At 38.2% G+C, this 18,560-nt stretch overlaps 1 protein-coding gene across 1 annotated transcript; it reads right to left on the bottom strand.

Moving 5' to 3' along the window:
* Positions 1-35: 35 nt before the first annotated feature.
* Positions 36-17,600, bottom strand: LOC130240021 (protein FAM83H-like). The gene is made up of 11 exons (XM_056471436.1): positions 17,455-17,600; positions 15,640-16,091; positions 10,422-10,586; positions 9,632-9,756; positions 7,978-8,483; positions 7,729-7,900; positions 6,609-6,862; positions 4,310-6,202; positions 3,375-4,172; positions 2,036-3,291; positions 36-1,909 (listed from the first exon to the last, which is right to left on the bottom strand). Exons 2-11 carry the CDS (start codon positions 16,081-16,083, stop codon positions 1,901-1,903), a joined length of 5,622 nt encoding a protein of 1,873 aa, XP_056327411.1. The 5' UTR covers positions 16,084-16,091; positions 17,455-17,600; the 3' UTR covers positions 36-1,900.
* Positions 17,601-18,560: the final 960 nt, after the last annotated feature.

Below are 18,560 nucleotides of genomic sequence, written 5' to 3'. Positions count from 1 at the left end.
TCCATAACACACAATGGAGATTTTGATATTTCAAACTTGTTCTTTCAGTTTTATTTTCGTGTCAGTGTAATAGACCTCATATTACTTTAACATGATTTAGATTTACAAGCTTTGGAAAGGATGGCAACACGTAACAGGCATTTCAACACAGGAAAATAACGGGAACTATCAACAGATGCAGTCTCACTATATTGACAATTGTTTACAAACATTAAATTGCACAATTTAAATAAATCAACATCAGTACATCATCCCAATATTCACAATATTGCACATTTCATTCAACACGGTAAAAACAGAATCCCCAAAAAAAGTACTTTTTGTTACACATTCTATTGCATGTATGTATGTATATATAAAACAATCTACTCAAACATCTAGAAAAATGTTCTTTCCTGTTTTCTGCATTTGTGACTGATTAATTTCCCTTTCCTTCTCCTAAGCTTCCTCTAGTCATTCTGCGGTTTGTTCCATATTTTTTGCTGTTCTCTCATTACTTTAAGTTGAAGTTAGGTTATTAGTTCTTTCAAAATATTACAAACATTTGGGCACAAGATAATTACATTTAATAATAAAAAGTATAATGTTTGGAGATAAGTTTCAGTTGTAGCTATATTGACACTAAAACAATAACTTGTTAGCATGCTGGAACATTAAATGATCTTCAAGACTTTCAAAACAATTTGCTTCTTGCTCCTGACAGTTTCACATATTCCCCCCCGGTCCACATTGCTCCAACATAGGCTCATTCTGAAAACGTAGCCCTAAATACATTTCTGGAGATCGCAAATTATACAGCCAGAGCTACGTATGGCTGCATTTCATCTTTATAATAAACTCTACGGGAAGGTATGACGCTGTTACTTTTCTCGCTTACCAGCTGACCACTTATCTCCGTATGGACGGCTTTCTCGTTGTTACCATTTTGTCCGGTAGCTTGACATGTACATTGGTGGACTTGAGACGCAGAGCAGAGTTGACAGTGACAACAGGGTTCGAGTTCGATGAAGAACGGTTCCAGAAAGCAGGTAAGACAAAAACAAAAGCTAAAAAAATAAAATAAACAAGTAAATAACAGGATGAGAGTGTGGTAAAATCTGAAAATGTGGTAAAAATCAGGTGAGGGCTTTTCTTTTTCTGAATTCCTTTTTAAAACACTGCGGTTAGGTTTAGGGAAGTGGGTGGGCGAGTCAATCTGTGCTTTTTAAAACATTTGGTTGGGCTTAGGGAAGGGGGAGGGTGGGTCAGTCGACCAGTCATTCAGTCAGTGGACAGTCAGTCAACAGCAGCCCTTGGTGGATTTATGTGAGAACAGCAGGCATGAATGGCACTCGCAAAAGAAATATGAGATCTGAAAATGCATCCACAGCAGCCTCTGGTGGATTCGTGCACTCTCCGGAAATGTACATAGGGGTATGCAATCAGAATGAGCCTGGGTTGCATTGCTCACATGCTTTGTCACTGGCAAGTTCACTTTTTTGTTACTGTACCTCTTTGTTTGGTAAACAACACTTTATTTACAGTAATTCAACCAACTCTCAGTTTCTAGACAGAAATCCTGATAATTGCAAAAGATTCAGAAATGTGTTTCAAAGCTATATATAGGCACACAATAGGTAATATCCTGCCCGATCGAAAGCTTATTCCATCTGGGAAGGTTGCGTTCCTTTTTTTTTTTGGCACACAGTTCCTCTGCTTAGCCTTGTAAGTCTTTTAGGAATTTCCACTATATCAGCATAGGCAGCATTCTTTGGTATAATCAGACATTATGAGACACTTTATCCCAAGTTTGCGCAGGTTCATAGTTATGAGGTAAGATTGGAGGAAGGAGCAAAATTAGGAAATATTGTTTCCCTCTTACTGTCTACTCCTGGAGTCACTTTTCCAAAAAGTTTTTTTTTCATGAGGCCTGTGAAAACATCAAATACAAACGCAAACAATTAACCTACTTGAAACAAAGTACATGCGCACTTACACAATCTGATAAAACAACACTAAAAATGTTGAATTTATATAAACAAAACCTCCAGCATACCTCAAAACGGCTGTAGACCTTCCTCTCTTTCCGCATTTTCTCCATCTTTTGGAGCAACATCTCCCGTTCTTCTGCTGTAGCCTTTTCGGACCAGGGCCTTCCCGAATATTTTGAGAGTGGTTTATATGCAGATTTAACCTCACCTTCTTTAGCTTCATTGGGTGAGGAGAGAGTTTGTTTGGACTGGGTTGATCTGCTTTGGTTCTTCGCTGAAATTTGCTCTAAAAGAACTTTAGTGTCATCTCTAAGGTTGCTGCATGAGATAACATTTGCTGTAGATGACTGATGGGCAGATAAAATCAATTTTGGACTGTCTGCCACTGTAGACTGCTTTTCTGAATTATGGGTTACAGTCAAATTGGACTTTTCTGACACTTCTGAAGAGACAGAGACAGAGTTTTCTTTTTCTGATGATGTTTGTTTGATTTCATCAACCTCATTAGGGTCTATGACTGTAGAAATGTCTGTGTGAGGCATCTCATTCCCTGGAGCTATAGCCGAGGTGTCATTCTTCTGAGGTTGCATTGTAATGGTTTCATTCTTCCGGCATTCATCTGTTTTCTCAGGTTTTGGGTCAATTGGACAGCTAGATTCCATAGAATTTGATGATATGTTAGATTGGAATTCTGTGCTATCTTGATTTGAGTTCATTACATTTGAGGACAGGCAAGGCTCTGGTAAAACTTGAGGCTGGGTTGAGCCCACATCCACTGCATCAAGACCAGTCAACTGATCAGTACTGACATGTGAAATGGGTAACACTTCGCTCAAGTCTTTAGATACAATAATGTCTCTTTTTTCATCTGCAAAGTCAGACATTGTTGCAGTGATGATTCGATGGGATTCGTTTTCTGTTTCAATAGGATGTTTGGAAAAATCTTCTCCTATTTTAGAAATATTTTGAGAAGATACTTGTTCTGTTACAGTGATCTGCTTGGTTAAGTCAACCCCTTCTTCTACGGGCGGCTGGAAGAAGTCTGTGGCTGCTGCAGTGGGCTTTAGGGAAGAGTTTGCTTCCGTTAGAATGGTCTGCTGGAAAGAGTCTGTATCGATTGGAGAGGACTGTTGGAGGAATCTGTATCTGTTTGAATAGTCTGCTGGATAGAGTCTGTATCTGTTAAACTGGTCTGTTGGGAAGAATCTGTTTCTGTTGCAGTGGACTTTTCTAACGAGTCTATTTCTGTTGCAGTAGTCTGGTTGGAAGGGTTTGCTTCTATTATAGTGGTCTGCTGGGTAGAGTCGGTTTCTTTTGCAGTGGACATTTCAGAGAAGTCTATTTCTGTTGCAGCAGGCTGCTGGGAAGAATCTGCTTCTATTGGAGTGGTCTGCAGGGAAAAACCTGTCTCCGTTGCAGTGAACTGCTGAGGAGAGTCTGTGTCTATTAGAGTGGTCTGCTGGGAAGAGCCTGTCTCCATTGCCATGATTTGCTGAGAAGAGTCTGCTTCTATTAGAGCAATCTGTAGAAAAGACTTTGTTTGAGTTGCAGTGGTCTGCTGGGAAGTGTCTCCTTCTACTAGGGTAATCTGCTGAGAAGACTTTGTTTCAGTTTTAGTGCTCTGCTGGGAAGAGTGTGTTTCTATTGAAGTGGGATGATGGGTAGAGTCTGCTTCTACTGGAGCAGACTGATGGGAAGGCTTTGTTTCAGTTGCAGTGGGCTGCTGTGAGGAGTCTGCATCTGTTGCAATGGGGTATTGGAAAGACTCTGCTTCTACTGAAGCGGACTGGTGGGAAGACTTTGTTTCAGTTGCAGGGGGTTGCTTGGAAAAGTTTGCTTCTATTAAAGAAGGCTGCCGATAAGAGTTTGCTTCTAATACAGTGGTCTGTTGGGAAGAGTCAGTTTCAGTTGCAGTGGTCTGCTGGGAAGAGTTTGCTTCTATTACAGTGGTCTGTTGGGAAGAGTCTGTTTTACTTGCAGTGATCAGTGGGAAAGAGTCTGTTTCAGTTGCAGTGGTCTGCGGGGAAGAGTTTGCTTCCATTACAGTAGTCTGTTGGGAAGAATCCGTTTCAGTTGCAGTGGTCTGCTGTGAAGAGTTTGCTTCAATTAAAGTGGCCTGCTGTGAAGAGCTTGCTTCTATTAGAGTGGTCTGCTGGAAAGAGTTTGCTTCTATAAAAGTGGGATGCTGGGATGAGTCTGCTTCTACAGGAGTAGACCGATGGGAAGAGTCTCTGTCTTGCACAGTGATTTGCTTTGTGGACTGCATCTGTTTTGCAGTGGGGTGCTGGGAGTTGTCTGTCTCTATTGAAAGTGTCTTCTGGAAAGAGTGTTTCTCTAACTAGGTGTCTGCTGGTAAGTGTCTGTGACTGTTGGAGTGGTCTGTTCCACCACACCAGCAGTTACAGACACTTGCTCTGAAGAGTCTCTCTCAGATGGAGCAGGTTGCTGAGAAGTGTTTGTCCCTGGTGGAGCGGGATGCTGGCAAGAATCTGAGACTGTTGCAGGGGGTTTCTGAAAGGTGTCTGTTTCCGTCGTAGAGGGTTGCTGGGGAGAGTGGGCCTCTGTTGGAGTGGGATGCTGGAAGCAGTCTGTCTCTCTTGCAGCAGGCTGCTGGAATGATTCAATCTCAGTTGCAACGGACATAACTGAAGAGACATTCTGTGTTGCACTGGGCCTCTGGGAAGAAACTGTGTATGGTGTTAATTTTAGGGCATTGTCAACTTCAGTTCCAGCAGGCTTCTGGGAAGAGTATACCTCTTTTGAAACAGCCTCCTGAAAAGAATGTGCGTCTTTTGGAGGAGGCTGTTGGAAAGACTTTGTGACCTCTGCAGTGAGCAGCTCAGACGAGTCTGTGATTGGTGCAGTATACTGCTGGGAATGGTCTGTTTCTGTTGCAGCATGCAGAATCTGTTGTAGAGAGTCTACCTCTGCTACATTAGGCAGCTGTGCAGAATCTACCTCTGTTGAAGTTGGTTGCTGGGAGGAATCTGTGCCTGTTAAAGAAGAGTTTTTAGAAGATTCTGTGACTTTTGCAGTGGACTGGCTGAAACTGGCAGAGGAGTGCTGAGAAGATTCTGTGGCTGTTGCAGTTAGTGGATGGGAAGAGTTTGCGGTTATTGCAGTGGAGTGCTGAAAAGACTCTGTGGCCATTGCAGTTAGTGGATTGGAAGAGGTTGTAATTAATGCAGTGGAGTGCTGAGAAGAGTCTGTAGCTGTTGCAGTGGGATGTTGGGAGGAGTCTATGATTGATGCAGTGGAGTTTTGAGAAGAGTCTGTCTCAGTTGCATTCAGATGTTGTGAAGAGGCTGCAACAGATGAATTTAACTGTATGAAAGATTGTGTATCTGCTGTGGTAGGATCCAGAGATAGTTCACTTTCTTTTGCAGTGTGTTGTAGGGGACATTCTGAAGTGGAAGACTCAATAGAGTCCATCTCAGCTGAGGTGGGTTGTTCAGAAGAATTTTTCCTCAGTACAGCAGAGTCAGAACCAGTGCATTGTTGAGAAGGTTTATTGCTGGTTCTCACAGCAGAGGTATCTGTCACTATTGCAGTGGTTGGTTTGGTGGTTTTACTTTGTGCCTCAGTGGAGTCCGTCCCAGTTTCAGCAGGAGATTGAAAAGAGTACTCCTCTGTCACTGGCTGTTGAGAAGATGTTTTAATTGTAGTGGAGGTTAGTGATAATTCACCCTTTTCTAATGCTGGATGCTGTACAGAGTCAGTTGTTTTTGTTGTGATGGGGATATTTTGAGAAGTTTTAATTTCTGTAGAAATTGTGAGCTTAGTTGAGCCTTCACTCAAAGCAGTAGGCTTTAGGGCAAGAGGGGGTTGGGAGAAGCCAGTTTTTAATAATATAGGTTTTTGGAAAGGTTCATCTTCTATAATTACGAGCTGAGGTTGCTTTGAAATATGTTGTTGAGAAGGGTTTTTATTTATTTCAGTATCATTTAGGCTTTGAGAGGAGCCTACAGTTGTTGGAGCGAGGTCTTGGGCAGAACTAACTTCAGTTGTAGAAAGTGCTGGGAAAGGACTTGTAACTCTGTGGTCAGATTTTGAGAGTATGCTGTTATCTACAATTGCAAGGTTTGATGCTGAGCTAGAATCCAAAGACACATCATTTGAGGATGTGCTAGAAATGCAGAGTGAGCTCTGTGCAAGAGTTTGGGAATCATTTGCAGATAGACAGTCCTTATTTGGAGTGGTGCTTATTGGTGACATTGATTTTGTCTGTGGTACTTACAGGCAGACCACTCTCTTCCAGAACACCATGATATGGTTTTGTTTCTTTTCAATGTGATACTGAGTGGGGGCAGAATGTTTTAAGGGAGCATTGAATGCAACAGAACTGACTTGATTTTGAGGAGATGTGGTCTGATTTTTAACTGTAGACACTGTTTTGGCCTCTTCACAGGTATTAGAGCTGAATCTCTGATTTCTTGGAAAAATTGTTTTGAACCAGAGCAAGTTGAACCAGACTCTTCTGCAAGTTTTTTTCTTAAATCTAATTTTTTTCAGCATCTGTGGCTCTCTGAAGGATGTCTTTACTTGATTCTTCACATTTGGGATCTTTATATGTCTCTTTGATTTCTGCTGCAACAGCTGTCGTTTTGATTTAAGTGAAGTGTCTGGAGTTTTGAAAACAGCTTTTTATCTGTGTCATTATTTGCAGGTTTCTCTGGTAGAGCAAATTTTGGGTGGCTTTCACTGGATTGTTTTGAGAAGTCTTTGCTGCTGAAAGTTTGCGTTTGGCTGCCAACTCTTTGAAATACCTCAGTCTACAGTCCGGGTCATTCATATCTATGAGAGATGATGATTTTTTGCAAAACATTAGATGGCGATTCCATCCTTTTGCTATTTCCTTCAGGGACTGTGGTTTGAGGCAGGTCTTTTTCTTCCTGAGCACCCTCAATTAGTTTCTTTGAAGATTTTGGGGGTTTTCCAAATCAGATTTTTCACTTGTTTTGCTTAGTTCATCCTCAGGTTCTGCAGACTCTGTGGCAGAGTTATCAAATGTGGCTGACTTAGTAAAATTGCTCCACTGAAAGGCTGAAATGGAGAACCAGTCCTCCTCTTATCCAAATATGTGACACACGAGCTGACAGTTTTAAAGCTTCATCCCCATCTATTTCTCCTGCTGTATCTTTCATCTCTTCTTGTGTATTCAACTCTAAATTTGAACTGAATATCAATGAGTGTCTCAGTCTGGAACTCCTCTGAACAGGTCTGCTGGGCTTTCTCTTGAGGAACTCTTCACTAATCCGGTTAGTCTCTTTTGGTTCTCTATTCTGCATCTCCTCTGCTTTTTCACCCTCAGTGGTGCAAGAAGACCTCTGAGGTTGATGTTGGTGTTGATTTGAAATTGATTTGTGATAAGTCTGTTGGATGGTTAAGTGAACTAACCCGTAAAAACAGAATCATTCTGTATCTGGACAGGCATCAGATTTTCCCTTGGTGAAGGTATCCTGTTTAACTCTCGATTTCCTGGTCTAATTTCAGGGCGTATAGGGCCACAAGGAACGTCCTGTGTAAACCATGGAACCTCATCATTGCACTTGATCCTTCAAGTTCAGTAACATCTAATTCTCCAGCATCTTCACATGTACTAAGGTATGAGCTAATTCTCCAATCCCGCATGCCTTGCTTTTGACTCAGATCCTGTGGGTATTGCGGTTCACGTTTAAGAAACGTTTCTGTTCTGGCTGGTTCGGTTGAGTTGGGGAGGTCTGACATTTATAAGAATATCCCATGCTATGTCTCTTACGGCCAGACTGCAACAGGAGGCAATAGATGTCTTGGAGCATGTCCTTCCTCCATAGCAGAGTGAGACTGGAGGTATCTTTGAACATGATCATAACCTCCAGTTGGTTCAGCTTCATCTACCTCAGAAGGATAGCCAGAGCCTGATAACGGATCCAACATGGTGGCCTTGGCCTCTAAACTTCCCATACATATCATAACTAGTTGTAATCCAGTTTCCTGGTAAATATGTGGCTCCCTTGCAAGTGACCACCGTGGGACATTGCTTCCTCCATGTACTGATTCCCTCTCATTGGATGGTTTTGAGGGGACATATATTCAAAATCAGGGAGATTTCCGTAGCTATGCCTTTTGTATCCAACCATTTCAGTTGGTCCTCTCATTGGCCTTCCATGCTCAATGAATTGATGATCTCCTCTATATTGTTGGGGAGCAGGCATTGCAACTGGTGCACTGTGCATGGATTCACTCCTATAGGGTAACATTTTGGGACCCGCATTCATGTGAACAGCTGCAGTACATTCAGGCCAGTCCATGCTTACAGTTGGATATTGTCTGTTAAACATGGCGGTCTTCTCTGTGTTGTAGTAGTTTTCAGGTTCACTACTGTAGTGTGGCATATTGGCCAAAACATTTTCAACATCCAGTGGCTCCGAATGGGCAAACAAAATCCGAAACTCTTCATCAAAGGTGGACACAAGCTGTCCCAGAAACAGATGAGCTAGACAGCGATGTATCTTCTCAAATGACCACATGAAGCTGCAACACAAAGTGAGAAGATCAGTTAGCCAACACATATTTTAATGTGCCACATGCCACAGCCATATCACCCTGCAGCCTAAGAATGCCTACTCACTGAGCTAAGCAGGGCTGAGTCTGGTCAGTACCTGGATGGGAGACCACTTGGGAAAACTAGGTTGCTGTTGGAAGTGGTGTTAGTGAGGCCAGCAGGGGGCACTCAAACTGTGTTCTGTGGAGTCCTCTTGCCCCAGTATAGTGAAGGGGACACTATACTGTCAGTGAGCGCTGTCCTTTCGGATGAGGCATTAACACAAGGTCCTGACTCTCTGTGGACATTTAAAATCCCATGGCACTTCTCGTAAAGAGTAACCCCAGTGTCCTGGCCAAATTCCCTCTATTGGCTGCAGTAAGAGGAGGGCTCAAAAAATACATCAGATGTCAGAAACTTCTTGAATCTCGTTGTTTTGCCGCCTGGAAACATCAACAGTAGCGGAAATCGTGTTCGCATTTTTTTATCGCGGACGAATGACCTCATGAAAAAATACTATGGTAATTTATAGTAATTATTATTGTGTTTTTGAAAATCTTTTTTTAGTATTGGTTTTGTTTATAGTTGTTGTGATACCTGAGCAACCATAGAATTTAATAGGCTATTTTTATAACATGGTTCAAAAACACTAGAGTATTGCTAATAATTACTAGTATTTTTAATGAGGGAATGGACCCAATTGAAATATCACCATTTTTACAAAAAGATGGTCACAATCACTGTCAAATACTGTTTTTTTTTTTACAATTAAAACAGCATCTTTGGATATCTTTTTCTGCTGGAGATACTGTTGTAAAAAACGTAAATAAAAAAACGAACACATATTGGTGATCAATTCTGCGCAGATTTTGCCCATCTCAAATGAGCTTACTATCTCTCCACCCCACCAATAGCTAGTGTGAAGTGAGCACACTGGCGCTGTTGTCCTGTGACTGCTGTTGCATCATCCAAGTGGATGCTGCACACTGGTGGTGGTGTGAAGAGACCCCCGCCATACACATAAAATGGCCATACGGCCATTCACAAAAAATGTGCTATATAATAACATTTAAAAAATGTTAAGGTTGCTTTTTTGTTTTTAAGGTTAGGGTTTTGTCATAATGTAAAACACACTCACCTATAGTTGCCACTTAAAACAGCTCTGCAGTCTACAAGTATAAAACGATCCATCATTTGACCTTTGAAAGTCTTTCCTGTGCGGCAGAAATAGGTACTACCAGAGACGGTTCTCACCCGCATACACTGCAAGAAAAAAAATATAATACTGCATTCGTACTGACTTCTAACAACCACATTTTAATTGTCTTTTAAAGATGCACCATCTAATAATAAACAATGACAACTGAGTCTATATTACTCTAACATACAGTGTTAATACAAAATATTGTAAAAATAAAAAGTACGTACAGTATCAGTCATGATATTTCTATTCCATTGTTTAAACCAATGTAAAAGACAATCAATTTTAAAGGGGTTGTTCACCCAAATATGAAAACCTACCTATTTACTCACTTTAATTGGTTTTAAACCTTTATAAAAATTTCCTGATGAACTTAAAATAAGATATTTTGAAGAAAGCTGGAAACCTGTAACCATTGACCTCCACAGTAGGAAAAACAAACAGTATAAGTCAATGTTTACCTGTTTGAATATATACAATACATATATATATATATATATATATATATATATATATATATATATATATATATATATATATATATATTTTTTTTTTTTTTTTATTTATTGTTTAACAGAACAAAGAAACAGGTTTGTGACATATGAAGGGTGCATAAATAATGACAGAATTTTCAGTTTTGGGTGATCTTTCCCTTTTATTAATATGCTAACAAAACCCTCTTTATGACAACTAAATTTGCGCTAAAACTCAAGCACATGCCACTTACTTTTATCTCATCCAGATTAACCCTACAGTTGTTCACCATTGCAACAAAATGGTGAGCATTTAGTTCATCAAGAAGAACATAAACGGCCACACCACGTGCTGCTGCACCAAGGATATCAGCAAAGATGTCGACATCTGTAAACATATCCATTACCACAGCAATAACCTAGAACAAAAAATACAAATGTATTACAAAAAAAACAAACAATAGTGTTGCAATGAAGTTAGAATGAGTTTCAGTTTTTTTCTAGCTTAAGAACCTTTTTCCACTAGTATGTAGTTTTATTACAATAGAAAATATTTTTCACTAACATTTTTTTCGACAGCCATTTTACAGGCATGTCTATAAGTATGCAACAGAATTTGATTACTTCAAATGCTTATGAAGCATCACTATATAATGTCTGCAGAAAAAGAACAAACAAAATAATGACAAAGAAGCGAATATCAGATGAAGATAAGTGGAGGGCAAGGAACGCTGTCTACGTTTATGTTTACTTAAACTGGGCCATCACTGTTGACAATGTGGTAACCAGTCTGTTTTACACTAGTCAAAAGTTCAGACATAAAAGCCTCCCAAGAGCAAATGAACCAAATCTGAAACTCAAACGACCTCAACTGTAAAAAAAACACATCAGAGAGAAACAAGTCTGCAAGATATGGATGATACTTTTACAGTACAAAGGCATACTTATGACAACCAGGGCCGGATTAACCAATGGGCATTATGGGCACAATCCCAGGGGCCCGTGCGCACTTGGCGCCCCTGCGAGGAGGGGAAAAAACACTGATTTTGTAGTGATATTTAGGCTAAGTGCAAATAGCACATCTCGTTGGAATGAGCTAGTTAAGTGATCACCGTTTGATTGACAGAGACAACAGAACTAAAGAGATCGACAAACAGCAGCATGAGTGGCGTAGCTCATAAAGATCATGGCAACATGTTTTAATGCAATCGATCATGAACCCGGTTCGAATCCAGCGTCTGATGAACTCATTCTTCTTTTTTCCCCCACTACATATCAGATATTGCCAACTTTTCATCACGAGGAAGACAATAGGAATCATTAATAAGTGTGTGTGTATTATAGAAGACTCAAAGAACTGGATTGGAGAGGTGTTATATCCAAATCATATGCATTATAAGTTTGTAGAAGTTATACATTAAAAATATCCTTCAATATAAATTTTAGTTCTGCTTCAGTGAACCTGAACAAGTATATTAAAATCCATTAATTTTCACTAGATGTAATAGTATATTTTTTTCAAAGTATGCTTTAAATGCTTTAAAAATAAGTTAAATCTTTGTAGACTAGAAATACATGTACTGTAGGGCATTACATTATATATTTTTTATGAAAAAATATTATATTAATCTTGAGGCCAGGTAGTGGGCTACAAGACATTGTGCCCAGGGGCCTCTGAATTCTTAATCCGGGCCTAATGACAACATCAAATAAATAAAAAAACACTCCCAGTGCTTCACACAGGTTTGAAATATACTTGTGATGGTGGCCAGATTGAAACACCATTTACCCATATCACATAAATAGTTAACTATATATGACAAACAAAACATTATTTATTTTTAACAATAATTTGATTTATTATAACACTGTTATACACGGTTTCATTTCAATGGGTTAAAGTAAAAAAAGACTGTTAAAATAAAAGGAATCCACTATTTCTCTTACATTTATGTTATTTAGGAGCCATGCGCACCCACTGACAGGTCAAAATTTCCTCTCTCTTTCAAGTTTAAAGCAAACTTGAATGCTGAAGCATTTTAGATATGTATTTAAAATAGCCTATGGAATATATTAAAGGGGTGGTACAGAATGTCATTTTAAGGCTTGGTTGTGTTTATAAGATGCAAAGCAATGTGTGCTCATGTTTCACTTGAAGGAAATCACGTTGTTATTTTTTTCATAAATCTCACTTTGATTATATACAGCTACTCAGCTAACATGAAAATGACTGTCTTATTTTCTAGTTCCTCTGAAAGGCCCACCCTCAAGTGACTCTGATTGGTCATCTATCATAATGTGCTGTGATTCGCGGATCGGCTCCACGTCACGCCCATACAAGCACGCGTTTCCGGTTGTTTACATCTTTGCTACAGCATACCGTTAAGGCTAGACACTGTACATGTCATGATCAATTTTAACAAATAAAAACACCTACAGGTTGTCCCTCAGAGTTCACAGCTTCTGCTTGTTGGAGCTGCTCCTTCTTTGAGGAGATTTTAACCGAATCCAGCACTGAGCTGCGAGAGATTTTGGAAGCTGTGTTTAGTCAAATCATGTTTGCTAAGTATTTTATAATTCTCTGCAACATAATTAAAATTAAACTGTAAGCACTTCTATCTTTGTGTCGTGTCATTTGGAAGAAAATACAGAAACAGAAGAAGCTCTGTGAAAATAGCAACGTTTGGAAGGCATTTTAGCTCTCTCTGCTGTAACATTACCTCTGGCCACGCCCCTTTGCTGCGCAGTGTGTGTGCGCGGTAAAAACTATGTTTGTGATCTCACAGGCCCGGAAGTATTTTTTTGTAGTCCCCAAATTTTGTTCGCTGTAGGCTTTGCTAAGCTAACTCTGTAAAAGCCAAGGTCTCCCTTTGCATTGAACTTTGAGCGTCTTACATTCAGAGATGCTGTTTATGTTCACACAGCTACATTACACATCAACTAAAGTTTAAAATATGATATCGTAGTGGACCACCACTTTAACATCCTCAAATTAAAAAAATAATCAGCAAATGAGAAATAAATGACAAAAAGGGGGGAAAAAACAGACAATATCTCTAAAAATTATCATAATTACGAGATTAAAACATGTAGATTATTTAAATAAGGCAAATGCGTTGATTAACCATTACCACTGCAGCCAGTTTAGACCCAGTCATTTAGTCCTCTTCGAGTATATTGTAAGGTTTTTCTGAGTTGTTAAGATTAAAGAATGAATTGTTAAATGTTTCTCTCACTCTCATGCAAAAACATATACAATTAACGACAGCTTTAGAAAGCGAAAGCAAAAGCAGAATCCCAGACAGGTCCCAAAAAGGCACATCTCTGTGGGTCTGCAGAGCATGTGAGATTATGAGAGTGTTGACAGGTCTCGCACAGAACGAAATGGATACACAAGAGAAGATTTTCCACTAATTAATCGATCACGGATGTGTGGTTATATTGAGTGGATATAAAAAAAGTGTAAAAGGATTTTAATAATAGTAAAAAAATTGATGTGTCATTAAATATACTTGGGCAGCTGTTAATCTACTGTATCTGGGCGGCCTGACCAAGTAAGGTCTATGTATGGGAAGAACTGACTCCTACTCTAGCACTAAATTCTCTGAGCACAAACAAGTTCTTGTGTATTGTAATTGTAAGTTGCTTTGGACAAAAGCGTCTGATAAATGACTAAAGGTCAATGGAATAGTTCACTCCCCCCCCAAAAAAAACGTACTACTTACTCACCCTTAAGGTTATAAACCTTTATGAGTTTCTTTAGTGGAACACTGAAGATGATATTTTTAAGAAAGCTGAAACCATTGACATCCATAGTAGGAGAAACACTTACTATGGAAGTTAATGGTTAAATGTTTTCAGCTTTCTTCAAAGTATCTTACTCAAACAGGTTATAAACACATGGAAGTTTTTTGGGTGAAGTATGCCTTTAAGATCGCATTAAAGTACAGATGCTTGCAAGTTAGAGATTACTTTTTAAAATTAAAATTATGAATAAATTTAAGGATGATTATAATTTGATCACAGTATTTCGGATGCATACATAAATGAAGAAAACAAAAAACTGGTGTCTAAATGATATGAATGCATACAAAACAGTAAGACTCAATCATCAAATTACATAAAACAAAAACGGGAGAAAAAGTCAGACCAACAAATAACAGAGGAAGAGTGGACAGATATGTGTGTCACATGCAAAAACCACAAACTGAGGAGCTTGGAGAGAGTTTGAACAGCAAAATCAGATGAGGTACTTTTTAACACCTAAACTGTCTGCATTGCGTACAGGTGTTGAAAGTTTGGGGTCTTGTTGAAGACAACATGGAACCTTAGTGGCTAACCATTTTCACATTTTTTGCGCTTGTCCAAAAATACAGCCCTTCTGGTATGAAGTAGAAACTGAAATAAAAAAGATATCGGGAGAAGAATTGAACTACTCATTTATTACATTATACCTTGGGAAAAATACCAGAAATTAATTGTTACAGTTATTGACAAATACTTCATACTTCACTACATTCAAATACTTTTGGTAAGTAGCAGAAAAGCAATAACATTTTAGGGGTAATTTATATCAGAGTTTAACACCAAAAGCAACAAAAAATTGAGAGGGCAAACTTATCTGACTTTTGTGGCCACTACTACCTAATGGATCTCTATTATAATGTTATTTTACTTCAACTATTTCTTTCCCTAATAAACTGATCTACACTGTTCTTAAAGCTGGGCATGCCCTTGTCTGTGATGCAGGAATATAGCAGTGGTGGAACTTATAACACTTTCTGAGTTAATTTAGTCACTATTTAAATGCCATCAAGTCTAAAATAACTTTCAGGTTGATCCTCCTACAAGGACTCAATGTATAGGAATTTTAAAGGAAATTCACTGTAATGAGAGACTGACTTTTAACATAAAACTTGATTAAAAAAAGTGCAACAAGTATTGGCAAAAATAAACTATGCCATTGTAAATAATATGTGAGAATGTGCTTCATATGTATTGTGACTTGATTTTGTAACCCTGTATGACAACAGCTTTGTTCTTTATTTTTTCTCCCCCTTTTGGCCTTTTTTTTCTAAATTAAATTTTAAAAAGTAAAAAAAATAGCACTGAAGCCATTTCATGCCTTAACTAATCACGCACTTTTATTTTGAAATTATATTAACCTTGGGCGATTAGTAACAAAAATCTTATACTGTTTGCAATTGAATTAACTCTTCGTTAAATAAAAGAAGATTAATAGTGTGTCCTTAAGAGTGCATAATAGCTGTCATTGTGTCAAGTTTAGAATGAAAGGCCAGCTGTAAAACTAGTGTTACCAGTTTGACTTTTTGTACTAACCTTTTTACTAAGCAGTACTTGTGAAAACAGTACAAAGCTATTTAAAACAACAAAGTGACAAAGGAAAAACTGTTTACATTCGCTGCCTTTTTGATGCATTAATAAAATATTACTTAGTGCATTTGAACTCACTTGTTGTGCATTCTTGATCATTCTACGAACTTGCTCCTTGATACTGGGCATCTCAGGGTCAGATGGGTTCACCAATGTAGTGACCTCAGTAGGTCCAACAAATCGGAATTGTTGTGGCCAGCCTAAGTCCAAACTCGGAGCATCGTGGTCTGAATGTACGGGCCAGTAAGTGCCAGAAGAGCCATCAGCATCTTCAGCCATGTATCTCCTCTCCGGCTGGGCAGTCTGATTAGGAGCACGTATTGTGCATTTGATATACTCAATCTCTGTTTGGGACAAGAAATCAACCACGTTTGCTTCCTGAAGAAACCCATAGTAGCCTTCTAAGTCAGCATTAACCAGGGCATCAATGGCCAAGCGATATTCCTCACGGTAATGAGGGGGCAGGTAGTTTGGGTCCAGGGGATTGTCCCCGGCAGAGGAACACTGGGAACGATGGGCCATGTTTACACCTAAATCAAGAGAGAAGAGTGAATTTGATCAATCAAAGTAAAAAATGGTCATGCACATTGTTTCCACATCAGGGCAACAATTGTGTTTTTTCCATCCAAATACAGAATATGAAAAGCAAACATGCATAAAGTACATTAAACTAAACAATATCATACAGAAATTATATATAAAACCCAAAAATATTCTAGATATAATTAAAATCTGATATCATTTTAGAGATGACCTTTCAAATGAACATAATTACGTACAGTAAGAGGCCTTTAAACGTTATAAGTGTTTAATTTTTTCCTAAGTTTAAATTTTGTCATCAATAAGAACGGTTGACACTAACTTTACCTGTCAAAATTGCCAATATTATTCAGACATTGATGTATAAAACCATAAATTCTCTAGATATAATTAAAATTTGATATAATTTTAGAGATTACCTTTCAAATGAACATAAATATGTACAGTAAGAGACCTTTAAAACTTTATTAAGCCTTACACTTTTCTTGAGTTTGTGTTGTTCTTACCCAAATCACTAAGAATGTTTGACACCAACTTATAAAAACTGCCCAAAACAATAAAGAATTGAACAGTATTCATACTTTAAAACTTTTAACTGCTATATAAGCAAGTCATCATGATATGAAACCCATCAATAAAATTCGTCCTCTCTACGTTTAAAAATAAAAATATCTCATAATTAAAGTAAATAACAAATTAGATCTAAAGAAATGACATTGATTTAACCTATTAAATGAATTTGTAATGAATAAACATTTTTTTATTCCTTATAATTAATATGCATTTCAAGTAGAAATAAACAATGATCATATATTAGTTTGTCCTTGTAACATAATTTATGTCTGAAGGGGTTAAATACAAATGGATACTAAAACAAAAAAAAATTAAAAGAAACACGGCGTCCATTTGTAAAAATGAACTAAAACTTGTAACGTCAAGCGAACTAAGGGTCTCTGGACTTTCTGAATTGTATTATATATCAAATATTAGTGCTAAACATTGCAAATAATTTCTCTTACAGTAGCTACGTTATCAGTTTTTCATTCAAAATCAGAATTAGATCGAGTGAAGATCTCACATCTGTCTCACAACTTCTGGGTGTGTCGCAGAGAGCCCACCATTTAGGGACTGCATATTTCTCTTATATTCGTGTGTTAACAAATCACTTCTGTAAAATTAACCACAGACATGTTGCGCTTCCCCTGAGAATCGACGCATGCGAGTTACAGTACATTCAAACGGAACGCTATACGGGCTTAAAAAGTATCGCAAACTTACTGCCAAGCAAACCAAGAACAGATTATTAAATATAACGATGTTTCCTGACATGAATTTGACATGAAATCGACTTACCAATCTAAAGTTCAGTTTGATTCCTTGTGTAAAATCCCTTCATCGATGTAACAGTCATGACGAACGACAGACGCTTTGACTTTCGCTCCAGTTGAAGAAGAAAACGCACACACACATCTCTCTCTTTCTCTCTCACACACACAGACAGCCGCACACACATACACACACAGGCAAAACCTGTTTGTGTACGCGCGCAATCTAGTTATCTAGTCTATAGTTATCTTCTCAAAATAAGCGTCGTCCCATAAAAAAAGTCCATTTTACTTGCATGAGTTCCTGAGTGAAGTTGTTAATACGCGTACAGCATTGTTCCACAACACAGAAATCCATAGGAGTATTAGATTTTATGTAAAGTTAATAATTCTCAATCCTAGTCAATCTTTAACTCTGAACACATGGACCTGATGATAACAAAGAGTTGATCGGGAACTCAATTGCATATATGAGAATGTGTTTTGGCTGAATAGGCTATACGGTCAGTCAGGGTCACTGGGAAATGACAACTCCCCCTCAGCAAAAAACAGCCATTTAATTCATTTAATGCTTTTAGGCTAATTTAAAGATTATTTTGAAGGATGTAAAAAAACTATGGTCCCAATGTATTTCCTGTGTTAATTTCTATAGCTTCAGAGAATCCAAAAAGGGCGACATATGGATAAATAATGTTATGATAGCTGTTTTAACATTAAGTTATGATTGAATTGCCTCTTACAGTGATGAAATAGTTTGGTAATGATGAAATGTTCATGACATCGCATTGAAATATACATGTTTCAGTTCATTAACAGTGAGCAATTGAGAATTGTACTTTTAACTGGACCCTATAATTTAACACAATGAACTTGCTTGAATTACAATCTGTATTTATAATGTAAATGCAAAACCTGTCAACAATTTCTAATGTAGTAAAAGACATTTGTTTTTGTTGTTCGTCAAACCAAGAGCATGATAAATGGCATCATATGAGCCTGTAAACTTGTTTAACTGGAACAAAGTAACTTCAAAACATCATGGGTTTGGGGGGAAAAAAGTAGACAAACATGCAAACGTGACATTTTTAACTTAAGGAATGAGCGACACTCACTGAAAAAGATGAGTCACAGACA

The sequence above is a fragment of the Danio aesculapii genome, chromosome 13 (assembly GCF_903798145.1).
Source record: "Danio aesculapii chromosome 13, fDanAes4.1, whole genome shotgun sequence".
In the NCBI taxonomy this organism is placed as follows: Eukaryota; Metazoa; Chordata; class Actinopteri; order Cypriniformes; family Danionidae; genus Danio; species Danio aesculapii.
Note: the sequence above shows the minus strand (reverse complement) of the source record. Positions and strands in the feature narration are given on the sequence as shown.